This window comes from Lutjanus erythropterus, chromosome 6, assembly GCF_056507025.1.
Source record: "Lutjanus erythropterus isolate fLutEry1 chromosome 6, fLutEry1.hap2, whole genome shotgun sequence".
In the NCBI taxonomy this organism is placed as follows: domain Eukaryota; kingdom Metazoa; phylum Chordata; class Actinopteri; order Lutjaniformes; family Lutjanidae; genus Lutjanus; species Lutjanus erythropterus.
The window spans coordinates 3699021-3722758 of record NC_139322.1 but is presented as its reverse complement, the minus strand read 5'-3'; the positions used below and the strand labels follow the sequence as shown (position 1 = coordinate 3722758).

The window sequence follows — 23738 nt, the reverse complement described above, 5'->3', positions numbered from 1 at the left end:
GCACCTGAAGTCGTTTATCAAGCAAAAACTAGAAAGAATTTCACTTTAAAACTTCAACAATTATTGTCCTCAGTTCACAAACACTGACTGAGTGTTGTTAAAAGAAAATCTGATGTATCACAGTGATAAACACGATCCTGAACCAACTTTTTAGTTACATGTTGCAGACATCGAAGTGCAGTAATGAAAACAATAGACAAGGTATCAGCTACCCAATGAGGATTTCCCCTCATCCTGAGATCTATATTGGCACATTTTACAATATTCGTAGTCATAAGATGTATATCATCCGTACCAGATATTCATTTCAGCTGAGTGCTCAACCCTCTATCTTAAGTTTAGAAACAGCAGAAACTTCAATTTCAAAAATACAGAAGGAAGAAAGAAGATAATAACTACAGAGAAGGAAAGAAAGAAATGGAAATCATGAGTGTAAATAAATGAATAATATTCTTTGGGGAGGAAGTAAAATGAGATTTTTCAAGATTTATGTTTATTTATATTATTCAAATGTGTCTTTATTGGAAATGTAAAGGTTGCAGCCTTCCATCTCCAGCACGTCACAAGAGATCCTCAGAGAGCAGCGTGCTGCTTTACATTAAAAATACTTCAACTTCAGTAAAAAGGGCACAACAGTTTAAATTGGTTTTCAGCGGTGGCATAGCAACAGCAGGAACCACGACTGGCAAAATGCTTGAACATCTGCTTGACACTGCCAGTTTAAAAAAAAAAAGAAGAGGAGCACAGCAGGCACAGATGCAGACGAGTTGCGTAATGGTGTCTTTTTAAAACAAAAAAACAACAACAAAATGTATTTATGTTTTGTGAAAAACAATCTGTTTTTGATGGTTGACTCAGATGCAGAGGACGGCGTCTCTCCGTGCAGCACCCCGTCCTCCTCCGGCTGGGAGAGATGCAGCTTCACAGAGGGTAAGTAAGTGCAACACCCTCACCGCTCTGTAAATTTGCTACATCTCATCCATTTCCCCCCCCAACAAAGACCTTTGACATAAACTGTCTGGCAGTCAGGTTACAGTGTTATTTTCTGGGCAACACTATTGTATTGTTCCAAATGTGAAACATGAGATTATTGACATTTTAGTCCCTCCTGTTGCAAGCGATGACAGAAGAAGAGACAATTTTGTGGCTTGTATTGACAAACGCTGTCTGGACCTTTTCAAAAACACAATGAGCACCTACCGAACGCACAAACACACACACGAGGAGGAGTGTTTCACCTGCAGAGGATATGTCCTCACCGTTACATCTCAGTGGGTGTGTTTTTTTCTCCGTATTATGTGAGAACTGAACAGAAAGAAAAGACAGAAAATGCCACTGCTTCTTTCTCTCCTTTCTTCCCTTGTCTAACTCTGCTTCTGTCTCTGCTTCTCCGTCTCCAAGACTCCCAGAGGAGTCCGTCTGTGACCTCTGACCAATCACAGAAATCGGTGGAGAGCCTATTTTCTGCCAGGTGGGTGTTTGGGGACTGGCTGGCTACACGGATGTGCTGTCACTGTGGTACCGAGGCTTCAGCATTATAATTATTTTTAACTGCAGCCTTACAACAGAGGGGTGGATCATCTTTTCAGCAGCTTCATATTTATCAATTTCTGGTTATTTTAACATGCTGTCTTAAGGTTAAAGGGACAGTTCACCCCCAAAATCCAAAATGCATATTTTCCCTCTTGCCTGTAGTGCTATTTATCCATATCATTTTTTTTTTTTTTTTTTTTTGGTGTGAGTTGCAGATTTTTGGAAATATCAGCCGTAGAGATGTCTGCCTTCTCTCGAATATAATGAGACTAAACGGTGCTCAGTTTGTGGAGCTCAAAGCACCAAAAAAATACAACAGAAAAAATCTAAACCAGTGTTTCTTTCCAAAAATCCTGACCTTATGGTAAGCAGTTTCATATGGGAACTACTTTCTCTCCCGCAGAAAGAAAGTAGTTCAGGTGGATTCTACTGCAGAAAGCCATTATTTTGTGTCTGAAATCTACCAGCCGCTTTCATATTTTATCAGCATTCGACAGGTGCAAATTTCCTACACGTCACATTATTCACTTGCCTACAAAATACACCATATTTTTTCCAAGGTATGAAATACTCAAAAGTAAGTAAATACATATTTTAAATACATTTAATTGAAATACTACCCATCTCTGCATGTAATGATGAATTACAATCTGTTACCCTTTTAAAGACAAGACTCAGAGTCATGCTCGCAGCCCAGTGAGGCTGTACTTAGAAGGCGAAGTCTGGGTGAAAAGCCGACCTTTAAAGAAAGAGGCCAGACGCCATAATGCATGTGGATAATGGTACACATTTGCAGTCACAGCCTCGGTCTCTCCTGGAAGGCATTCATAGCGCTGCACTCAGCGGCGGACAGAGGTGACAGAAATAGTTGCGAATGAAGAAAGGGAGCCGGAGAGAGAGGTTCAAACCCTGACTCCTTTCTCACCTGATGTGAGTGTGAATGTCAGATTGATACGGAGAACTGTTAAAGAAATTCAGATGTCAGGAAGGAAGCTGCATGTGGGGGGCGTCGATCCGACAGTCAGATAGATACCGGCACGGCAGTGCTTTGAGCTACATGCTAACACGCTCACAATGACAATGCTAACATCCTGAAGTTTAGCAGGTACAATGTTTATAATGTTCTACTTATAATTGTAATTAGCACTAAACCTGAAGTAAATCTGACACTGATGGGAATGTCATTAGTTTTTCTTGTCAGGCTGGATGACATGACGTATAGATAATACAGCCATATTTTAGGCGATTTTTGTAAATATAATATGTATCTTGATATAGAAATTTAGCCTAAAATAACATACCGTAAAGCTCAAGCCTAGCCCAACCTTAGTCTCACGTAGCCAAACGTCTCTCCACAGCTCTCAGCACTGGAGAAAGGTCTGACTCCACACATGCACATTCTGCTATAGAGGAAAAAAACACCCTGCCTTATTTGCATTTCTTCAAACCAATCATAAACGTCTTGTGTGGCGTCAAGTCCAGGATGCAGCGATGGTGTTGCTGCAAAAAACTGTTGAGGGGGAACTTGTTTTGGTACAACAGAGAGGTGACCTCTGGCGTTAAAGTGACTACATCACTGCAAAAGAAAATGTAAGATGGTTTACATGTGTACGTATAACATCAACAATTTCCTCCCAGGGATCAATTAAGTATTTCTGATTCTGAAAATAGTCTCTGACCAGTCACATTTAATCGCTCTGAAACAGCTGTTCCATTCACAGTTAAATATGATAATGAGAGCTCAGCAATATAAAGACATGAACTTTGTGGCGATTACATCGGATCGATGCTATTTTAGCAATAATTCTCACCTCGTACGTGGTCACATAGTTTAGCAGTTGTTGTTTCACAGCAGTGTTTGCACTGTTAAGTGTTTTAAGGATAAAAGAAAGTTGGAAAAGACGAGAAATGAGCTCCAGTAATCAGACATCTCCCTTATTTAAAAAAAAAAATCATAATATGGAGTTATAACTGACCAATCTGATGTGTTTAGAGGTCTGTATGGTTATATGTAGCAGCCTGGTGTTGTTTTCAGGTGATTTAATGAAGGTAAACGCCGTGAGTGGCGTCTCAGCGGCTGCAGATTTATCAACAACAGTCTGCTGCCTTCAGGTGCTGCATGGAGTTAGTAGAAGTTATTTTCACCTTCACTAAGTTTAGATGTACCCAAAGTTATTTGGGTGCACCTATCAACAGTTTGCTCTGATTTATCATTTAAATTTATTATAAAAATTCTTCAAATTTATTCTAATTTTATATGATTTGAATTTATCCTGATGAAAACGCCTGTCGTGCGATACTTAGGAGTTTCAGTTTGAGGGTTTTGAAAATATGGTCCCCTCAAAAAAAACAACTTTTACTTTTTCACAGTATGGTAGGCTTTAGTACTTTTACTCAAAAATGGACCTGAACCTCTGATTTATATCCACAGCCAAACTGCATGTGTGTGACTGGCTGGACCTTCCTTTGAACAAAAGTGGCCTTGTGGGTAAACTGTGTGCGTGGCGGAGGTCTAAAGGGGTTTGTTTTGAAAGCGAGCTCGCTAGTCAGCAGCTATGAGTCGGAGCAAAAACAATTAAAACAGCCTAAAACCAGCTGTCTCCCAGACTTTTTTTCCCAGCTCAGATAATTGATCGAATGAATGCTTCCTCGTCTTTTTTTTTCACTGTCTGGACCAACGCTGGCTTTTTAAATTTCTTTTCTGTGGCAGCAAACACAACACGCAGCCAAAATTTATGGCTGACTTGTATAACACATCCTAACTACCTCTCAGTGATGATTAGCAGAAACACTGAAAACTCAGAGATGTATAGATGTATATTGCTCAGCCATATTTTGTGTGCATTTGATCATAAATCAAAGTGTTGAAATGGTAAAACAGGTTAAATTTTAACCTGTTGCTGCCACTGTAGGAAAGGTTAAAAAAGTTGTAGTTCATCCTGAGGAGAACATGATCGTCTTTACAAAACTTCATGGCAATCCAAACAGCTGTCAAATCATTTAACACAGAACTTTGGCACTAGAGGAACCGAAGTCATTAGGATTCATCCTCTGGGTACCGTGAATGTGTGTACAAGATGTCGTGACACTCCATCCAACAGTTGTTGAGATATTTGATTCTGAACCAAAGTGACTTTGATTCACAATCTGGTATTCTCACTGCTCGCACAGCTAAAACTCTAAAAATAAATAAATCTAACTAATTTATTGGATTCCTATTATATGGAAATCTACAGATGTCCCAGAATAATTAAAGGAAGCAGTGGATTAAAGCTGATTTAAACGTGCCTCTCCTCCTTCTCCTCTGTCAGGTTGGCCCTCAGCAGGACTCGTCTCCTGACTCGGGCCGCCAAAGGATTCATGTGTCGATCTCACAGCAAGTCCGGAGATTCAATCGGAGAGAGTGACAACGAGAACAAAGACTACATTCCTCTGGTGGGTAGCAGATCTATACCTGTGAATCCTCTGCCAGCCCGCATGATTTTTGATGGACACTAATTTGAACGGATGTCTAAAGAGTCGAATGTGTTAATAAAAAAACCCAAAAAAACCTGTTGAGCCAGTCAGTTCACGGGAAAAGTCAGCAGCAGCAGTTCTGAGCTGAATCGTCCAGCAGGTGTTGGTGTGCAGCATGTGAGCGTGCCAGATCCGATCATATCACAGCCCTTTCTTTGTAAATTCATCCCAACTCTCTGACAGATATAAATAAAACAATTAAAAAAATAGAGACACTAAAAATAGGAGGTCAGTGGTGAATATCAGCGATTTAATCAGTTATATCCTTGATATTCTCAATGTAAAAAACGAAAATGAAGTGTTGTCCATGGTATAGTTGGTGTATACATAGTTATTGTTAAAGTATTTTGCTTGCAAACAAAGATTCACAAAATATTTAACTATTAATTTTATCCATATGGAGTTTTAACACCTTAAAGGGACAGTTCACCTTAAAATCCTCTGGCCTGTAGAGCTGTGTTCCCCAGACATTTTTTATGGGGACCTACTTTTAAAAAAATGACAAACTTTGGAATAAATAAATTTTTGAAAAAAAAGTGCATAATCACAAATATGCATGTTTAATATTTTATGAAATGAGAAATAAATGCATTAAAGCTGAGTTAACAGGCCATCTCATTGTTTTTATTTCCCCTCATCTGGAAAATGATAAAGGATATTTTAGCTCACTTCATAAATGAGACAAAATAAGTGGAATTTTATGTGGAATTAACAGGTTCTCATTTTTTCCTTACATCAGTAAAACAGTATACACATTTTAAATGCTTTATAAAACTTGTTCTTCAGATATGAATCTTAAATTTGCAGAATTTCTTCCACAGGCTTTCATTTATTTGGCAACCCAAAGAAAACCTCCTCCAGCTGTCTTCTGTCTGCCTTCATAATCCTACTATTTTAAAAACTCAACTGCAGTGTCTCTTTCCAGAAATCATGATCTGCTTAGTCAAGATAATCACAGACTGTGTTATGAGCAGTTTCAGGTACTGTGGAAGATTTTACTGTTGTGCTGCAGACAGAAAATAGTTCCTGCATGAAACTGCTCAGAACAAGGTCTGTGGATTTCTGTGAGTAACCAGGTCATGATTTTTGGAAAGAGACACTGCTCTTGAGTTTCTCAACTGTATTTATTTGGCTCTTTGAGCACCACAAACCGAGTGCCATCCACTTCCATTATATTTGACAGAAGAAGAAAACTCTACAACTCACAACAAAACAATCAAGCTGGATAAATAGTGCTACAAGCCAGACGAAAACAATACGTTTGATTTTGGGGTGAACTGTCCCTTTGGGCCAAGTAAACTGAAAACCATGCAGCAACAGGAGAACACTAGTATGAACCGATTCGGCCTACAAACGATTTAGCAGAACTTGCTGCATTCAGCAGTTTTCTTGTCTTTTGAACACAATTTACGAGTTGGTCAGACCTGAGCGTTTTCCCTAATGGATTGTATACCTTGCGGGGAAGCTGGAGTCGCGAGATCACGAGGTCAAGCTAGAATCCATCTTGGCTGGCTTCGAGTTATGCGTTTGCACCGACAGCGAGTAGCGTTTGTGAAGACGACTCGTCTGAAACAAACACTCCTGAAGAGGTTAGCGTAGATACTGTGATAGCATCAGTTCTATCAGAACTGGAGAGTATTTCTTCATTGAAAGAGGAACAAAGAATGACACTCAAAGTTTTTATCGATGGATATAGATGTTTTCACTCTTCTTCTAGACGGCTTCAGCTTTGGTTTGGTGAGTTAATCTGATTGGTTGAAAGTGTTAGATGTGACAGATTTTGTTTTGTTTTTTTTAAAGTGCCTGCCTTTTTCCAAACAGTTTCTATGGATAGCTTTGCAGTTGGTTCTGTGTAACAAACCATCTGGTGCGTCAGGTTAATATATCTGAGAACCGCACCATTAGCAGCACTGTCTGATGCCATTTTCATGAGTTAACACTTCCTGACATACACCTGTTACCTTATATGGTATTACAGGGGTGTTAATTATGCTAATTTACAAGTCTCATGATCTCATGAAACTCACAGTTATCTTAAGTTAGAGGCGTTTGCTGAATCTGTGTGCCCACTATACAGAGAAAGAGAAAGTTAAGAAAAGAACACGAACACGTCCCTGCATGAAGCTCATTGTCTTTAATTTTCTGCCCAGCAAAAGAAATCAGCAGCGATAGAGCAATTGTCTATAATTTAAACCCTTGCCTGGGGGTCCAAAGCCATGTCCAGACTAACTTTAATATCACAAGGCTCCCTGAAACCACCAAGACCTTGTAACCAGCTGTAATTATGCTGAGCACACCAGCTTATTCATGTATTATTCAACACTTTCAAAATTCAGCAGATCTGTCAAAAATGATCAGAAAAGCTGCTTCTGGAATTATTTTCTTTCTTTTGACAACGATCAAAGACGTATGCTATTGGAAGGCACCTCATGCCAGCTGCTGATTGGAGGACGGAGTAATGAACCGTAGAAGACAATACGCAGTGCAGGATAACAGCATGCACTCAGCCACGCTGCAGGATGTTTAACCACCCAGTCTGACTGAGTGGGCGTGTCCTGGTGGCTCCAACCCTCTGTTTGGACAGTAATACTCATTTTTGGATGGCAGAGTCTTATTTGTTGCACCTTTATCCATTTCATTCTGCACAGGTGTTGCTGCAGTTGGCTAGTGGTGCGTTTGCCCTGGACACAGCTCTGTGTGATGCCATTAATGTGCCCATGGACAAGCTCAAGTGGACGTCCCCCTTCAGCAGCCACCGCACCAGCCTGGGTCACCTGTCTCACTCCAGCAGCCGCCGCACTGAGAGCACCGACGACAAATCACCGTGCGAGCCAGAAACGCATCAGCAGCCTGCAGAACACGCCGTCCACAGCCCATCTCACCTGTCCAGGATGGTATACGCTGGTCCTACCTCATCAGGCAGTCCATCCACCACCGCCGCTGAGCCCCAGCTCTCCCCACACTCCCAGATGGACAGCGGACGGAGTTCTGGCTCAGGGGGCTTGGAGACACCGTCGCCCGGCTCGGGGGTAAAGAGGATGCTGGATCCGGAGAGCATGGTGTGGGCCACGGCGGTGGCCCTCGCCTGGCTGGAGCACAGCTCTGCCAGCTACTTCATCGAGTGGGAGATGGTCGCCGCCAAGGCCAGCATGTGGCTGAGCGCGCAGGACGTCCCAGAAGGCCGAGACTTGGCCTCCATCAAGGCCGCAGCCAACCAGCTCTTCATCATCCTCAGACACTGGGATGAAAACCTGCAACTGAACATGCTCTGTTACAATCCCAACAGTGTCTGAGGCCTGCGAGTCCGAGACCGAACATACGGACCACGGAAAGTACTCAATGATACTATGCTACCTGAGGCTGTACTCTTCTCTGTTCAGCAGAATGTCCTCTGGAGTCTGATATTGCTGTTGCAGTTGTGAACAATGTGTATTTTCTTCTGTTCGTGTGCTGTTCCTCCAAACATATCACAGGCTCTTCAGAGGCGCTGTGTGCAAGCTATTACCTCGCTGGTGCCATACACTGTAGCTGGATCCCTGTCAGCAAGGGATCCAATCTGAGTTATGCCACAGATTTGAGTTTCACAGAGAAGAACGTCAGTGTTAAATTAGTAGCATGCTGGATCACTGACCATCAACATGTGAGAAAAGCTATTATTGTCATCATATTGATGTTATGGAAAGAATGCTGCAAATCACTGTTCCTGATTGACACGTATGCTGTTTTTACATCTTTACATCATTTCCTGGATTGATCGTGTCGTGGAAAATTGTTACATGACAACATCTGCATACTTGCTAGCAGCACAGCCTGTCTTTTCTAATGCCTGTTACCATCAGAGTGTTAGTAATATTTGCCATTTTTGCTGTTTGAGTATAGCAGAGACAGAAAAATATGCAAAAAGCTAAAGAAAATACAAAATATATGTTAAAATTTGGTTAAAAAATATGTTGCTTTGGTGGGAATCTATGAATGTGTATCCCACTGGCATGTTATTTATTGTTTATTATTTAATGATACATACGGTTTAAATTTTCTCACGTATCTGAGTATAGCTGTCAGAGTAAAGGCTTTTTGATTCAGAGAGAGAAGCAGACCAGGAGTCGGTTGCACCATCTGTTTGCAAGTTCAACATTAGGCCTAGCTGTAAGCTAAATGTGAGGGATTGCACCACACAAACTAGTTCTCACATAGAGTTAGTTGTTAGTAAATATTTACACCCTGTTACTGAAAGATGTTGTTGTTGTGAGGGTAACTAACCCAACTGGCAAAGCTAATGTTAGCTAGTTAATATATCACATGTTCAGACTGAATCTAAATGCTATTTAATGATGTTAACTGGAGAGTTTTCAGAGTTCAGAGAGTTTCAAATTCCCAAAAATACCATCTGATGCTGTGGATGCAGGTTTAGATGCACATCAGCTGTCAGGCATCAAGTGTCCACAGCCAATCAATCTGCTAGTCAGAGTACAGCGTGAGCTCAGACCGTTGGTCTGTGACACGCTGTGTGGAAAAAGCCGAAACTAAGTTGCCACGGATGAGAAATCAAATTGAAGAAACAAGAATTGTTTGCAAGCTAGGTAACACTGTGAACAACAGACAACAGTGTCAGTCTCTGTCTTCTTGCAGCAGGTGATAAATGCATATTATATGTAATACATGTGTTAGCCAGCTCTGATCAAAAGAAAACACAACAAAACTGAGTTTAAAGGAGTTTTTTGTTGTGAGAATCCTCTATTCAACATGTTGGATATCAAATCAAATGACAGAGCAGATAAATTAACAAAGCAGCTGCTTGCTTGCAATCATTAACTCCTGTTAGTGTTACAGTTTACTTGTTATAATTAGTTGAGTGTCTCTATATTGGTCAGTGTTACATTTGGGGCAATCAGACTGATCCTTCATCAGTAATTAAATTGAACTTTTGCTTCGAGTTTATTCTAATATATTAATAATTATACTGCAGGGGATAACAGGATAAGATGAACACTTTGTACATTAAAGTGTTATTATTGTAATTGTTATGTTTGTAATTGTTATCTACAGTTTGCTGTCATCCTCACAACTCAGTTTTGTCCCATTTTCTTTTACCTTTGGATCAGAGCTGTCTTGTGGTTCTGTTGACTTGTGACGAGCACCAGAGTTATTCTAAAAGTCACCAAAAATAAGCACTACCACAGGATCCTCGTAGTGGGTCTGTGCTTTTATTGGCTTTTATTGGCATCCTTTTTCACATCCGACCTGTTTGCATGCCTGAGATTAAGTGCAGTGGACCTCGAGGTGGTCACAAAGCCAGACCAGCCGGGCCCTGACTGCTTCAGCAGAGCTAAGCTAACAGGGCTCACACAAAAGAGCCCGAGAGAGATACATCAGCTCAGTTTGATTTTGCACCAGCTCACATCCTCCTCCTCAGCCCTCCCCAATGTAACTAATCCCAGTGTAAACCCTGGGAATAAGCCATGAGTTTGGCAAATGCAGTGGTATCTAACACAAATTTGTCTGAAGGTAACATTACTACAGGTAGTGAGCTAGTTAGCCATACATGCTAACATTTGCAGCTTATGTTAGAACTGATAAAAATACATCCATCCAAGTGTTTGCTATTGTGTTATAGGTTTTTGAAAGACTACAAAAAAAGACATCCTCCAAACCCATGAGAGACTGTTTTGCTTTGTTTCGAGCCCCATGCAGACCACTTCAACATGTAGAGAAATAAAACACGACAGGCCTTTGGTACCAACTGAAATATCTCAAAAACTATGTGACGTATTGGCACAAAATGTTATGCAGACACTTGTTGTGAGCAGTTTCATGTAGGAACAATTTTCTTTCTAGTAGAAATAAAATAGTTCCAGTAGATTCTACTGCAGCAAGAAACCAGTACTGCAGACTATCTTGAGCAGCTGGGCCATGATCTTTGGTGAGAGATAGAAGTGTTGAGTTTTCAAATTAATTTTTGGTGCTTCAGGCACCAAAAGCCAAGCGCCATTAAGTCTTTATAACATTAGAGCGAAGGCAGACATCTCTGCAGCCAGTATCTCCAAAACTCTGCAACTCACACCCAAAAAATCTAGTTGGATGAATAGGACTAGGACTCTGGAAGACGACACGCAAACTTAGTAATGGATTTACTCACAGCTGGTGCAACCCAGTCCTGAGGAATATGGGCAGCGATCAACAGTCCTGCTCTGGGAATCAGAGAGGAAAGAGCCCTGCTATTTCTGTCATGCTCACCGCTCCTTTACCGCAAGTGCCTAACTAAGGTTTAAAGTCGGCCGTTCACTGCAGTTTAATCGGTGTGGGTAATGATTATTTATTTTTCTTAAATATACAGTAAAGTACCCTTCTTTCTTTCTCAGTCTTTTCTTGAAGCTGTGTGTGGCCTGTGTAGGCATCTTTCACTATTGATTTTCCTCTTATTCCATCCAGTTGTTGCTTTACTCAGGTATTTATTTATTTTTTTTCCACTCAGGCTGAGTTGCATAAATCCTTCTGCATGACCACAGATGTTTATGTTATGTTTAATGACTGAATTGTCACATTGGAGCCAGTAACGCAGTATTTTGCTCTCCGAAATGAGACGTACAGTAGATGTCATATAGTAATATTTTTGTGCTGTAATTGCAGTAGTAAGTGCAGCTGTTGTATTTTTATGTACCGGGTCAGTTGTATAGTGCAGTATCTTTCAACTTGCTGTGTGTGCCTTTATAATGGTTGTTGACTGTTTGAGGCTGTTGAAAGCTTCTGTAGTGTCTTTATAAATGTTGATGCTATGATCTGCTCTGCAGGTGCATGTAATAAAGTAACTTTGCAACCAAAGGACTGAGTTTTACAGCTCTTATTGTCCCACTACGACCAACATGGGGTACCTCAAGGATCGATGCTCAGATCACCTCTAAGTCACAGGCTGATCTGCACCAGATGCATCCTTCATACACACCCTCTGATGTCAACATTCATGTCACACAGAGCCTTGTACACTAAGTATAGTCGACCCTTACTTAGTCCTGCCCCTTTTTGCTCTGTGCTCCAATAACAGTTGAACAAACTTCCTCAGTCAACTTTCTCTTTTTTTCTGTAAAAGTGATGTATAGGCAGTGGCGTACTCAGGCTTTCTGAGGGGCAGGGCCAAAAATAAAAATAAAAAGGGCACCAACCGAATGTGGCAGGGAACCGCTGTGATGTATTTGTCGTGAAACATTTACAAATCCTGGTTGAGATTAAAATTGTTTAATTATATGACCTAAAGTACATTAACTACTACACCATTTGGCCACCTCAGAGGGCTCTTTACCACGTGTTGTCTGCTGGAAGGGCACTCACTCACACTTTTTCAAGTGTTTTGGACATTGGTCCCCCCTAGACGACACTGTATCATGATTTGTCATGACTGGAAGGGCAACCTAGAAGGCACTTTTTCAAGTGTTTTGGAAATTAGGTCACCCTAAAGGGCACTTTTTTTTTTTAAGTATTTTGGACATTGGGCCACTCCAGAAGACACTGTGTCATGATTTGTCCACTGGCACCCTAGACAGCACTTTATCGCTTTATTCTATTGCAGGGGCTTTGGTGATTGTTAGCCAAAGTTAACATTTGCTAACTTAACATGTGACCCTAAATCACTTTTACAGGTTCCCAAACAAGATCTTTTAACCATCTTCAAAATATAGTTTTTTGTTCAACATAGATGAACCTGAAAAAATGTCTAAATAAATGTCTTACACAGCACATTTGAATATAATAGATATAAATGATGTCGAATCACCTGCTGCCTGCAGGCCTCTGAATCCCATCTGAATCTGAATGTTGTGGCTCTTCTCCTTGATCATCTGTGACGAAGACAGAAGTGTTTGCAAAACGGCTGCATGTAAAACATCTAATTAACTAACAGTTTTTGATTTACACATACATGTACATATCTACTTAATTCACATCATTGTCTTCATTAGCAGGACCCATGGTAAAAGACATGCTGTATAATTCCATGTGGCTCTGTCGGTGGTGAGATGTCAAGGTGACATCAGCTACACCGATCGCATTTCTTCCCACCGGGATACGGCGCATGCCTCATTAAGAACAAAAGCTGCCAAAATGCGGCTCCTTGAAATCAAAGAGGGCACTAGCAATTAGGATGACAAGATATCATTTATATCATCCAGCCCTTTACGAGGTAAAGTGTGCACAGCGTGAGAGATGGAGATTTGAAAAAGAGAGAGTGAAGGAGGAATGGAAGGAGAGAGCAACACAGGGATAAGATAGCTCCTCACTGAGGTGCTAATAACCACCTTCACCCCTGCTTCATAGATCAAACAAGACTCAAACAGTTCCTGATGGTGTACAGTGCTTTGAAGAGCACACGCACACATTCAAAGACGCACTATATCATCTGGCAGTTTATTCAGGTGTATTCTGATATTACATGTGGCAACAGCAAACAAAGCTTGCCTATTAATTTTCAAAATACACAGACAAAGAAACATGACCCTATAAGAACTTTGAAACATACTGTTGCTAAGCTACTGACTATAAAATAAGGCCTGAGAGAACATATTTTTGGAGCTAATATCAATACAATTACAGTATACAAGTTTCCACTGATGTTAGCAGTATTAGGTTTACACTGAAAGACATCAAACTTCTCATTTAGCTCATGTTTTTTTGTCATGCAAGTCAGTCAGACACTGAATCTTCACTGCCACCTATTCTCTGATATTACAGCTACTTTAAGGCTGCAGAACAGCAGCTGATTTGGGGAATTAAACACAGAGCGATTATCAGTGATCACTGTGCAGATTTTTAATTTTTCCGTTTCAACTCCAGCTACTAAAATATAACAGGTCAAACAATATAATCTTGCTATTATGAATCCCTGTTTTTACTGTAGGCTACTGGTCAGATGGGAAAAAAGAGACAAGGAAATGGCAGGTAAACATGAAAACAACCAGGGCCCAAGTTTCCCAGAGCCTTCGTGGCGCTATGTGTGTCGTAAGTTGTATGTTTAAGATACAACTTATGACGCACGTAGCGCTACGAAGACTCTGGGAAACGAGGCCCAGGATGAACTGACAAAGAGCAAAAGTTGTAGGCTGGTCTGTTTGGTGAGTGGCTGATGAGGGAAGGAGGTGCAGGTGGAGAAACACAGGTGAAGAGAATAACTAGACTGCAGGGCAGATGAGAGTGGCAGGAGGAGGAGGAGAAAAGTCTTTAGGCAAGTAGATGTGGTCAAGATGACCTGCTGAAGTTCAAACTGAGCATCAGAACAGAGAAGAAAGGTGATTTAAATGACTTTGAATGTAGCATGGTTGTTGGTGCCAGACAGGCTGGTCTGAGTATTTCAGAAACTGCTGATCTACTGAGATTTTCATGCACAACCATCTCTGGGGTTTATGGTCCGAAAAAGTTCTCTGGGTGAAAATGCCTTGTTGATGCCAGAGGCCAGAGGAGAATGGACAGGCTGGTTCGAGATGATAGAAAGGCAACAGTAACTCAAATAACCACTCCTTACTACCAAGGTATGCAGAAGATCATCTCTGAAAGCACAACATGTTGAACCTCATCAAAACTGGACGATAGAAGATTGGAAAATCGTTGCCTGGTCTGATGAGTCTCAATTTCTGCTGCAACATTCAGATGGTCGGGTTGGAATTTGACATAAACAACATGAAAGCATGGATCCATCCTGCCTTGTATCAACAGTTCAGGCTGCTGCTGGTGGTGTGATGGTGTGGGGGATATTTTGAGCCACTTAATACCAACTGAGCATCGTTTAAACGCCACAGCCTACCTGCGCATTGTTGCTGACCGTGTCCATCACTTTATGACCACAGTGTACCATCTTCCGATGGCTACTTCCAGCGCCATGTCACAAAACTCAGACCATCTCAAACTGGTTTCTTCACAGTCACCAGATCTCAATCCAGTAGAGCACCTTTGGGATGTGGTGGAACAGGAGATTCACATCATGGATGATCAGCTGACAAACCTGACTGTGTGATGCTGTCACGTCAATATGGAGGGGTATTTCCAGCACTTGCTGAAACTATGCCATGAAGAGGCATTTCTGACGGCAAAAGGGAGTCTAATCCAGTACTAGCAAGGTGTACCTAATCAAGCGGCTGGTGAGTGTACAACATCAGAAAGATCAGGTCTTATCTAACTGGGAGCACCACTGATCATATCACACCTTGAAAACATTAAAGCCCCTCTGGCAGAGCGAACAGAATCCACTAAAACCTCCTCAGATGCTCTGACATGTGTTTCCACTGATGGATGCAGTATTTTCATTTAGAATTAGGTTCAAAGACATCAGATCTCTCATTTAGCTGCACTCATTCAATCTTCATCATGTTTTTTTTCTCCCCCACAAGTCAGTCTGACACTGAATCTTCACTGCCAGTTATTCTCTGATATTACAGCTACTTAAGCTCCTTTGGCTGCAGAGCAGCAGCTGATGTCTAATTTAATCCAGGCCACTACATCACAGCACTTTAATGTGCACATAAATAGCACCCAGAACAAACATAAGTAATGGCTCTGTCTGGTTGAAAGCTAGTCTGGACGTAGGTCATGGGGTACAATAAATGAACCTTGTCTCAACTTTGGGGCGTAGGATGATTAGCAGTTCCCATGGAAACCATCTGTGTTACTTTTCCAACATGATCTATCTGGAGTGCAGCAAGGAAAATGATCTCAATAATAATATAATGATCATTTTGTTTTGGTCCAAAGTGTCCTCAAATATGCCCCCTTTATTCACCTGTTGATTGACTGTATTCATTTGTGTGAATAATGCTTTTGAATATAAAATGAAGTCTGAATCAGTCCCGCGGCTGGGCGTGTGCAGGCTGATGAAGTAGGCTGAAATGTGTCCGTCAGACTGTTTCCACGCTGTGAGTCACAGCACGTTATCTGGATAAGTGCTCGCAGGTCTGACGTGAAATCTGCTTTTGGATATCACCGCTGCCTGAGGATTAGAGCCTGACACCTTTTCAGGAATCCTGTGGGATTCCTGCAGGGTGGGAACAATTTCACTATCCATCATGGAACAGGAAAAAAACCCCAACAAGAGCAGGCAGGATGGAAATTAGAATGACAATAAATCATTTTTTTATGTAGCTCTAATATGAATAAACCTTTAATTTTTCCACACAGTGCTTATAATTTGTTGTTATTACATGTTATGGACAAAACACTTGACATTTGTTAATGTCGTCTTGGGCTTCTGATTGAAATTATCGTTAGTTGCAGCCTAAAAAAAAAGACATAAAGGAAATATGAGCTGGAAGATTAAATTATACCGTCAAGTCAGGGATGGATCGATCTGAGCTGTAGGTTTGGATCACCTACTGTGTGTCTCACCAAATAAAGTCAGAACATAATAAAATCTTCATAAATCATTACCTGATAAGTCATTAAAGCAGATGCTGATCATGATTTAAACAGTAACCAGTAGCAACAAAAATATGGCTTCAATCCACTGTGGAAATGATTTAATTAATTAATGCAAGATGTTGATAAGGAATTAATCCACAGTGGTGGACTTTATTAATAATAATTAAAAAATGTTAATCAGACAGACTCTTCAGATGTGGTAAACATTAATGCACGTCTTATATCGTCATACATTAACTGATTACGACAATCTGTGCATTAATTAAGTATCAATTAATGCATATTCCTGAAGTAGGGTTGTAAAGTGTTACTGTAATGAGTATTAATATTAATATTCCTGCTTCGATCACTGACCGAGATGTTAAATAGTTAGCATGGCTCCCAGATGTCTCTGCCTCTCTACTGGCAGCCTCATCCATTTTTTAATGACTTCTTTTCATTCATTTAACCTTTTAACGTGAGGCGGTGCTGCTCTGTGGCAGATCACATCACACTGATGATGATCTGGACGCCTTCCAAGTGTGAATGCAGAAAACTGTGTGTGCGTGAGTGTGAACAGGACAGACTGGATGAGAGAAAGGTTAAATAATAATCTGTAAATTATCATGTTTATTTAATCTAAATACATCTTACTTTTTGTCTGTTTAAACTGAAATGAAGAACAATATTTTAGGCGTTTGAACTTCAACAGACACAAAAAAGACAGAGAAGAAGAGAAAATACCAAAGAGGGAAAACTCTGCTACCAAATGATGCAACTGACGGCCGGTTGGACCGAGAGTTTCATTCACTGCTAAATACACTTTGACACTTTACAGTCTTGAAATTCAGTTTTATAACAAATCTACATTTTCAGAGACCCTGAACACTGACATGTGAACGCAAAAGGAGGCTCACCTGGGGCACTTCTTGTTGCCAAAAGTCAGTTATGTCAGCAAAAGGTTATAGGTTGAAAAGTTTATTTCAAGACTTAAGAGTTTGAGTTTGATACAAAACTCAAAAATTTAGTTTAGAGAGTTGCCTTGGAATTATGTTGTTTTTCAGCTTTCTGTTTTATAGTGTTCCATGATTTCATGGTCATTTCATGTTAATTTTTTTTTATATATCTGTGTTTTAAGGACCTTATTTCCCTTAATCTAAAAATATTAGTTTAATAAACACAAAAGTAAGAAAATTCTTATTGGCACACAACACTTTTAAGTTAGTAGAACATCTAGACAAGTTTGAAGTTTACTCAACTTCACTAGCCTTCAGTTTTACAGCGTACCGAGATGATGAACTGACTGCCAGAGTCTTTTTTTCTTTTTTAACTGTGAAATTCTACATAATTGACAAAACAAGCTCACCTCAAGGTCCATTGAGCAGTTTTTAATTTTTGCAGTTATTTCACATGATCATATTTTTTCTTTGAGGAACTATGTTTTAAAGGATCAGGTGAAGCACTGTTCTGTTTAGTCACAAAGTAAAATATCTTCTGCAGACAGAGTCATTAATATTTAACCAAATAAAGTATGCATTTGTAATGATATGATGCTGACAGGCAACATGTAATTTATCAATGAGCAAACAGCCTGTAATAAAAATCACAAAGTTTTATTATGTGACAAATAAGATACATGAAAACAATATAAAAAATGTTCTTGGCTGTTTAATGATTTTACGTCACAATTAATTAATGAAAAACAGAAGAATGAAGGAAAGACTTTAGCCACACTGATAAATTATTACTATTTAATTACAATAATTAAAACCCATTAGCTCACACTTCACATATAAGCAGTGATGGAAGTCCAGCCACTCGAGTCGTGTACTTAATTGCAGTTAACTACAATTACACTCTTGAATTTTTCCAGTTTGTTCTTCACTTTATTTCACTGGCAAATATTTCACTTAATATTTAATCAGTAGCAGTAATAGCAACAGATGGTTTTTGACTAGTTAGAATGCTAAGCCAACATATCAATAATATAATTCTGATGAGAATCCTAATTAAAGACATTTCCCACTTGTGAACTTGTAATTCCCCAATAGTGGAAATGTTCATTGTAGATCTCTACGACTGTTCTTAAAGGGACAGTTCACCCCCAAATCAAAAATACATATTTCCTCTGTCCTGCAGTGGTGTTTTATCCAGTTATACTGTTTTGATTTAAGCTGCTGAGTTCTTAAATTATTGGCCGTAGAAATTTCTGCCTTCTCTTCAGTATAATGAAACTAAATGGCACTCGTCCTGTGGTGCTCAAAGGGCCAAAAAATTATATATTTGAAAAACTCAGCAGCAACGTCTCTTTTGAAAAATCATGACCCAGTGATTCAAGATAACCCACAGACCTTGTTGTGAGCAGTTTCATGAAGACACTACTTTCTTTCTGCAGTTCTGAAGTTCTGCATGACAGTTTCTGCATTAAACTGCTCACAACAAGGTCTGTGGGTTATCTTGAATCACTGGGTCAAATTCATTATATCATTATATCATCCATTATATCAGAGAGAATGCAGGAATCTGAGGTATCTCCAAAACTCTGCAACTCACACCAAACAATAAATAAATAAATAAATGAATGAATGAATGAATAAATAAATAAATAAATAAATAAATAAATAAATAAAAAATCAAGATGGACAAAAAGCACTACAGGGCAGAGGAAAAATATCTATTTTTTGATTTTAGGGTGAACAGTCCCTTTAAATTCTAGATATCATAAATGCAGTTCTTGATATCTAAAACTTTACTTTGATTGGTTCAAATTAAATCACTGACATGTCAGTTTGATTTGTAACTAGAAAGAATGTCAGACATCTAAAAACACAACGGTCTTTAATTAAAGATGTCTGTAGCTCAGTTAGTTGAAATGTAATTTCTACACATGAAAATATAAACAATTTTGCTAAAAGCACATATTATCCATTATATAAGCGCAAATCTCTGACTGCAAATCAAATGTATTATCTACAACTCTAAGAACATTTTTTATAAATGAGGCTGCTCGTCCTTTACTCGTACCGGAGCATTTTTTTTAAGTCTGGTTTTGCCATTTTTACGTAAGAAAAAGCTGCAAATTCTTCTTCCATCGCCGTATGCATAACTTCAAACAAATAAAATATGTCAAGGTCCCAACAGTATCAGCGTCATCTTGAAAACTATGAAATCAACACGAATACCTTCCCAAGGACTCTTGTTTTGTCCAGAAAAATGGTTATAAAGCCCCTTTCAAGTTAAAACACCATAATGACCTGTGCCTTTTGAAGTCACATTCTCTTTATTGCAACCTGAGAACACAGATCATAAACCGTATTATTTATTTATTTATTTTTAACTGAGAGACACTCAAATATTTGTTTTTTAGCAGCGTGCCACCGTGACTGCGGCCTAATTGAATCGAAAAATCAATCCGCCGCCTCGACAGCTAAAACCACTTCTCAGATGAAAGAGGAGAATAACTGAAGTGATTCAAGGGTACAGAGTCTTATTATTACAGAGGTGGTGCCAATTCCAGCCTTCCTGTGGTATAAAAGAATTTATGAGCTTTGAGCGCAGTGAAAAATGAAATACAATAAGAACGAATCAGTCAGGATTAAGAGTTTAATCCACGTAAGCTGCCTCTCATTCTTCTTCTTCTTCTCTTAATTAATTAAATTACGGGGCTACAACACAGTGAATTGTACATTTGACGCTCATTCTCGAGAACTGAGACAAAACCGTATTTGGAGGGGGTTTTAAACCTCATAGCAAGCCAACCTCCCCATGATTTAATTTTCTAGACGTCACCTCCGTCAGATGGAAACTGATGGAGTTGACAACATCTTAAAATTTTTCATTTCACAGCACAGTTGTAGAGAGCAGCCATTTTTACTTTTTTAAAGTTGCTCAGTGTTCTCTTAAAGAGGTAGTCCACCCCAAAAATGAAAATTCAGTCATTACATACTCCCCTTCATGCCAATTAAAGGTCAGGTTTAGTTTTTCAGTCCACAAAACACTGCTGGAGTTTCACAGGAAAACAACATTGTAGAATCTCCCAAACAATGGAAGTGAATGGTGACCAGTTTTCGAACATAAAAAAACAACAGTATAAAAACATAAAATGCCTCCATACTGCTCGTCTGGTGTAATACAGGTCTCCTAAAGTTCCAACATGCCAAGTTGACTAAAAAACAAAAGTTATTTACACCATGTTTTTAGCCTGAATCTTCACTGTAGATCTTCAGCTTGGAGCCACGTGCACATGCACACTGTCTGAACTGTGTGTGTGTGTGTGTGTGTGTGTGTGTGTGTGTGGCATGACAGTGTGCAAACAGCATGTTGGGGCTTTAGGAGACTTAGACGAGCAATATGGAGACATTTTATGTTTTTTTTTCCAGTTGTTTTTTACATTTGACAACTGGCCACCATTCACTTCCACTGATTCTGCAAAGCTGTTTTCCTGTGAAACTCCAGATAATGACTGAATTTAAATTTTTTGGGGAACTAAAATACACATTTTTAAACCATATTTCTTATTCGGTTTGATGTATAAGGGCTACAGAGTCAACATGTTGTGGTTGAGACACATCTGATAGCAATGTTATTTACTGCATTTGCTGAAAAATAGAAAGTTTACCAGAGCTTGAGCTGTATTTCTGTTTTTTGTTTTTTTTTAACAAGGAAGATCCACAAGTGTGCAAAGGTTTTCTAGCTTTTAGAGATTTTAGATTTTTCAAAGTAGCAGCCTTCTACTTTAATGATGTCCAAACTTTTGACCGGTACTGTATAAAAACCCTTAAACCTGGCAGGACATTGTCCAAATTCTAAACAACGGGTGTTAAATTAGTGTATTTTGACCAAAGTGAAGTCACCACCGTATGGATTCTTCTCATTTAGAATCTTATTGTTATTAATTTGAAGATTTAGCAGCCGGTATCATGGCTTGTCGGAGCAGATTTTACGGTAATCCCATGTGCTATAGCTCGATGTTTTGCCTGAAGTGTTGTTTGCCTGATTAATCTTCCCGTCTAAGCTCATATTTGTGAAAAACGTTTCTGACAGGTCAGATGTTCTGAAGTCAGACCAGACTGCTGCGTGAATTCTGCATGTGCAGGAAAACATGACCTCTTTTAAATTGCAAATGGCGTTCATCGGAGAGTAAATCCTGCACGGTAAACATTGCACCTCCGTCATTACGCCCGCGTGTCGCTCTTATCACGCAGTTCTTCCACAGTCCTCAAGTGGCATTGAAATTCAAAAGTGTGGAATAATAGAGGGAATGTCTTTGATGGTTCATTCTCTCTCAGTACAGTGACAGCTCCTGCTGATAAAAGCACTGCAGGGCTGGATTGAAGGGTTTCCATGGTGTTGGACCAGAGCTGCTGCTGCTGCTGCTGCTTTCATGTTTGTGGCACAATGAGAAAGAGTAGTTTTGCGAGACTAGTGTCTGAACAAGTGGTGTTTTCACAAGAGATATCTTAACATTGTTTTATTTTTTGGCTCCAGTCAGAGGGCACAGTTAACATCTGGTGACAGAGATTTGAAGTCTGATGCTGCAGGAAAGCTTCTGATACGTTACACAGAAACACATCCAAGTGAAAATGCTAAAACCAAATCAGAGTCTACAGACCTGCTAACAGCTCTGTACACACAGTGTGTACTCAAGTAAAAGTACAAATATTTGAGTTAAAAAATTCGAAGTACTGATTCTGACATGTACCCAAAGTATGACAGTAAAAATTCATCCTCTGAAGGATTTCTAAAAGCTGTTTCTGTGCAAAACTAACTGAACATCAGCTTTTCTCCACGGTCGAGTCTCTGCCTGTTTTTTCTTGTTACATCATTTTTGGTTTTATGTCCTGTTACATCTTTTATTTTGTTTTCATCTTGTTACATCTTTTACGTTGTTTTCCTTCTGTTACATCATTGGGGGCTTGTTTTGCTTTTCAGTAATTTTTGTCTTATGTCCTGTTACGTCTTTGTCTTGTTACACTTTCCACATCATTTTCATCTTTTTATGTCTTTTATGTCACATTCCTCTTGTTGCGTCATTTTCATCTCATTATGTATGATGTATTTAAGTCTTTTAGTTAATTTTTGTCTTGTTACGTCTGTTTTGTCTTGTTATGTCATGTTTACATCCTGTTACGTGTTTTATGCCATTTTTGTCTCACGTGTTTTATGTAATTGTCATGTAGTCACATCCTTTATGTAATTTTCCTTCTGTTATGTTATCAGGGGCTTGTTTTGCGTGTACGTCATTTTTGTCTTATTAAATCTTTTACATAATTTTAATCGTTTTTCGTCATCTTCGTGTTGTTGTCTTGTTATGAAGTGTGACACTGTTTTGTTTTCGTTGTCTTTGACGTAATTTTTGTCTTGTTGCGTCTTATGTTACACCTATTACATTGTTTTTTTCATTCTTTTGTCTTGTATGTCATTTTTGTCTTTTTTACATCTTTTACCTAATTTTCATCCTGTTACGTCATATTCGCCTTGTTACATCTTTTATGTCAGTTTCATCTTGTTCTGTATTGTGACTTTGTTTTCTTTTTGTTGTCTTTCTTCTACATCCTGTTTGTCTTGTTACATCTTACGTTGGTTTTGTTTTGCATTAAAACTAAAGTAAAAGTGCTGATATTTATGTGACAATGCAGCGAGCAAAAGTTGTCAGAAAAAGAAATAAAGTACAGATACCTTTTTTTGCTTTTTATGTATTTTTTCTTGCACCATACACTGTAGTGAATGACATATTTATATACATATACAAGCTCTAAAGGATTAGGTCCTATTTCATTTCTTAATCACATTAAATTACATGTTATTGTGCCATAAATAACCTAAATTATGTTTTGTGATAGGATTTTACAGAAAGTTGACAAATGAAGTTTTATGTTTCAACATGTGTCTGTCAGCTCTCTGTAAGTACACGTGACTGAGCCAATATTAAACACTCAATCATTCAAACAATTGTTAGACAGATAACTTTAATTTGAATAAAATCCTTTTCATTAAAAGAAAATTGAAACAGCAACCTCCCAGCATGTTGTCGTCTGTTACAGCCTCCCACTCACTGTTCCATCAGAGGACAAACATCAACACACACGAAGCACAGCCCACTCTCTGACTTATTTCATTTATTTATCTAAAAAGTGAACTATTCAGTCAGAGAGCGATTTATTATGAAAGTAATGCAATAGCAGTTTCAAGCACATCAAGGTGGGAGTGTGGATTCGGCATGCCTGATCTCATCTTCTATTACTGCACAGTGAACATACCAAAAAAAATACTCAGTTGGCTGCATGAGGATGAGCTGGACTCGTGCAAAACAGAATCCC

At 39.2% G+C, this 23738-nt stretch overlaps 1 protein-coding gene across 1 annotated transcript in view; it reads left to right on the top strand.

Annotated features, from left to right (window-relative positions):
- vwa5b1 (von Willebrand factor A domain containing 5B1) overlaps positions 1–9269 on the top strand; it is a 48417-nt gene extending 39148 nt beyond the window's left edge. The window contains exons 19-22 of the mRNA XM_084720271.1: positions 859–930; positions 1402–1471; positions 4845–4968; positions 7698–9269. Of these exons, the coding sequence (XP_084576397.1) occupies positions 859–930; positions 1402–1471; positions 4845–4968; positions 7698–8342 (911 nt within the window). The 3' untranslated portion in view covers positions 8343–9269. The remainder of the gene's footprint in view (positions 1–858; positions 931–1401; positions 1472–4844; positions 4969–7697) is intronic.
- Positions 9270–23738: the final 14469 nt, after the last annotated feature.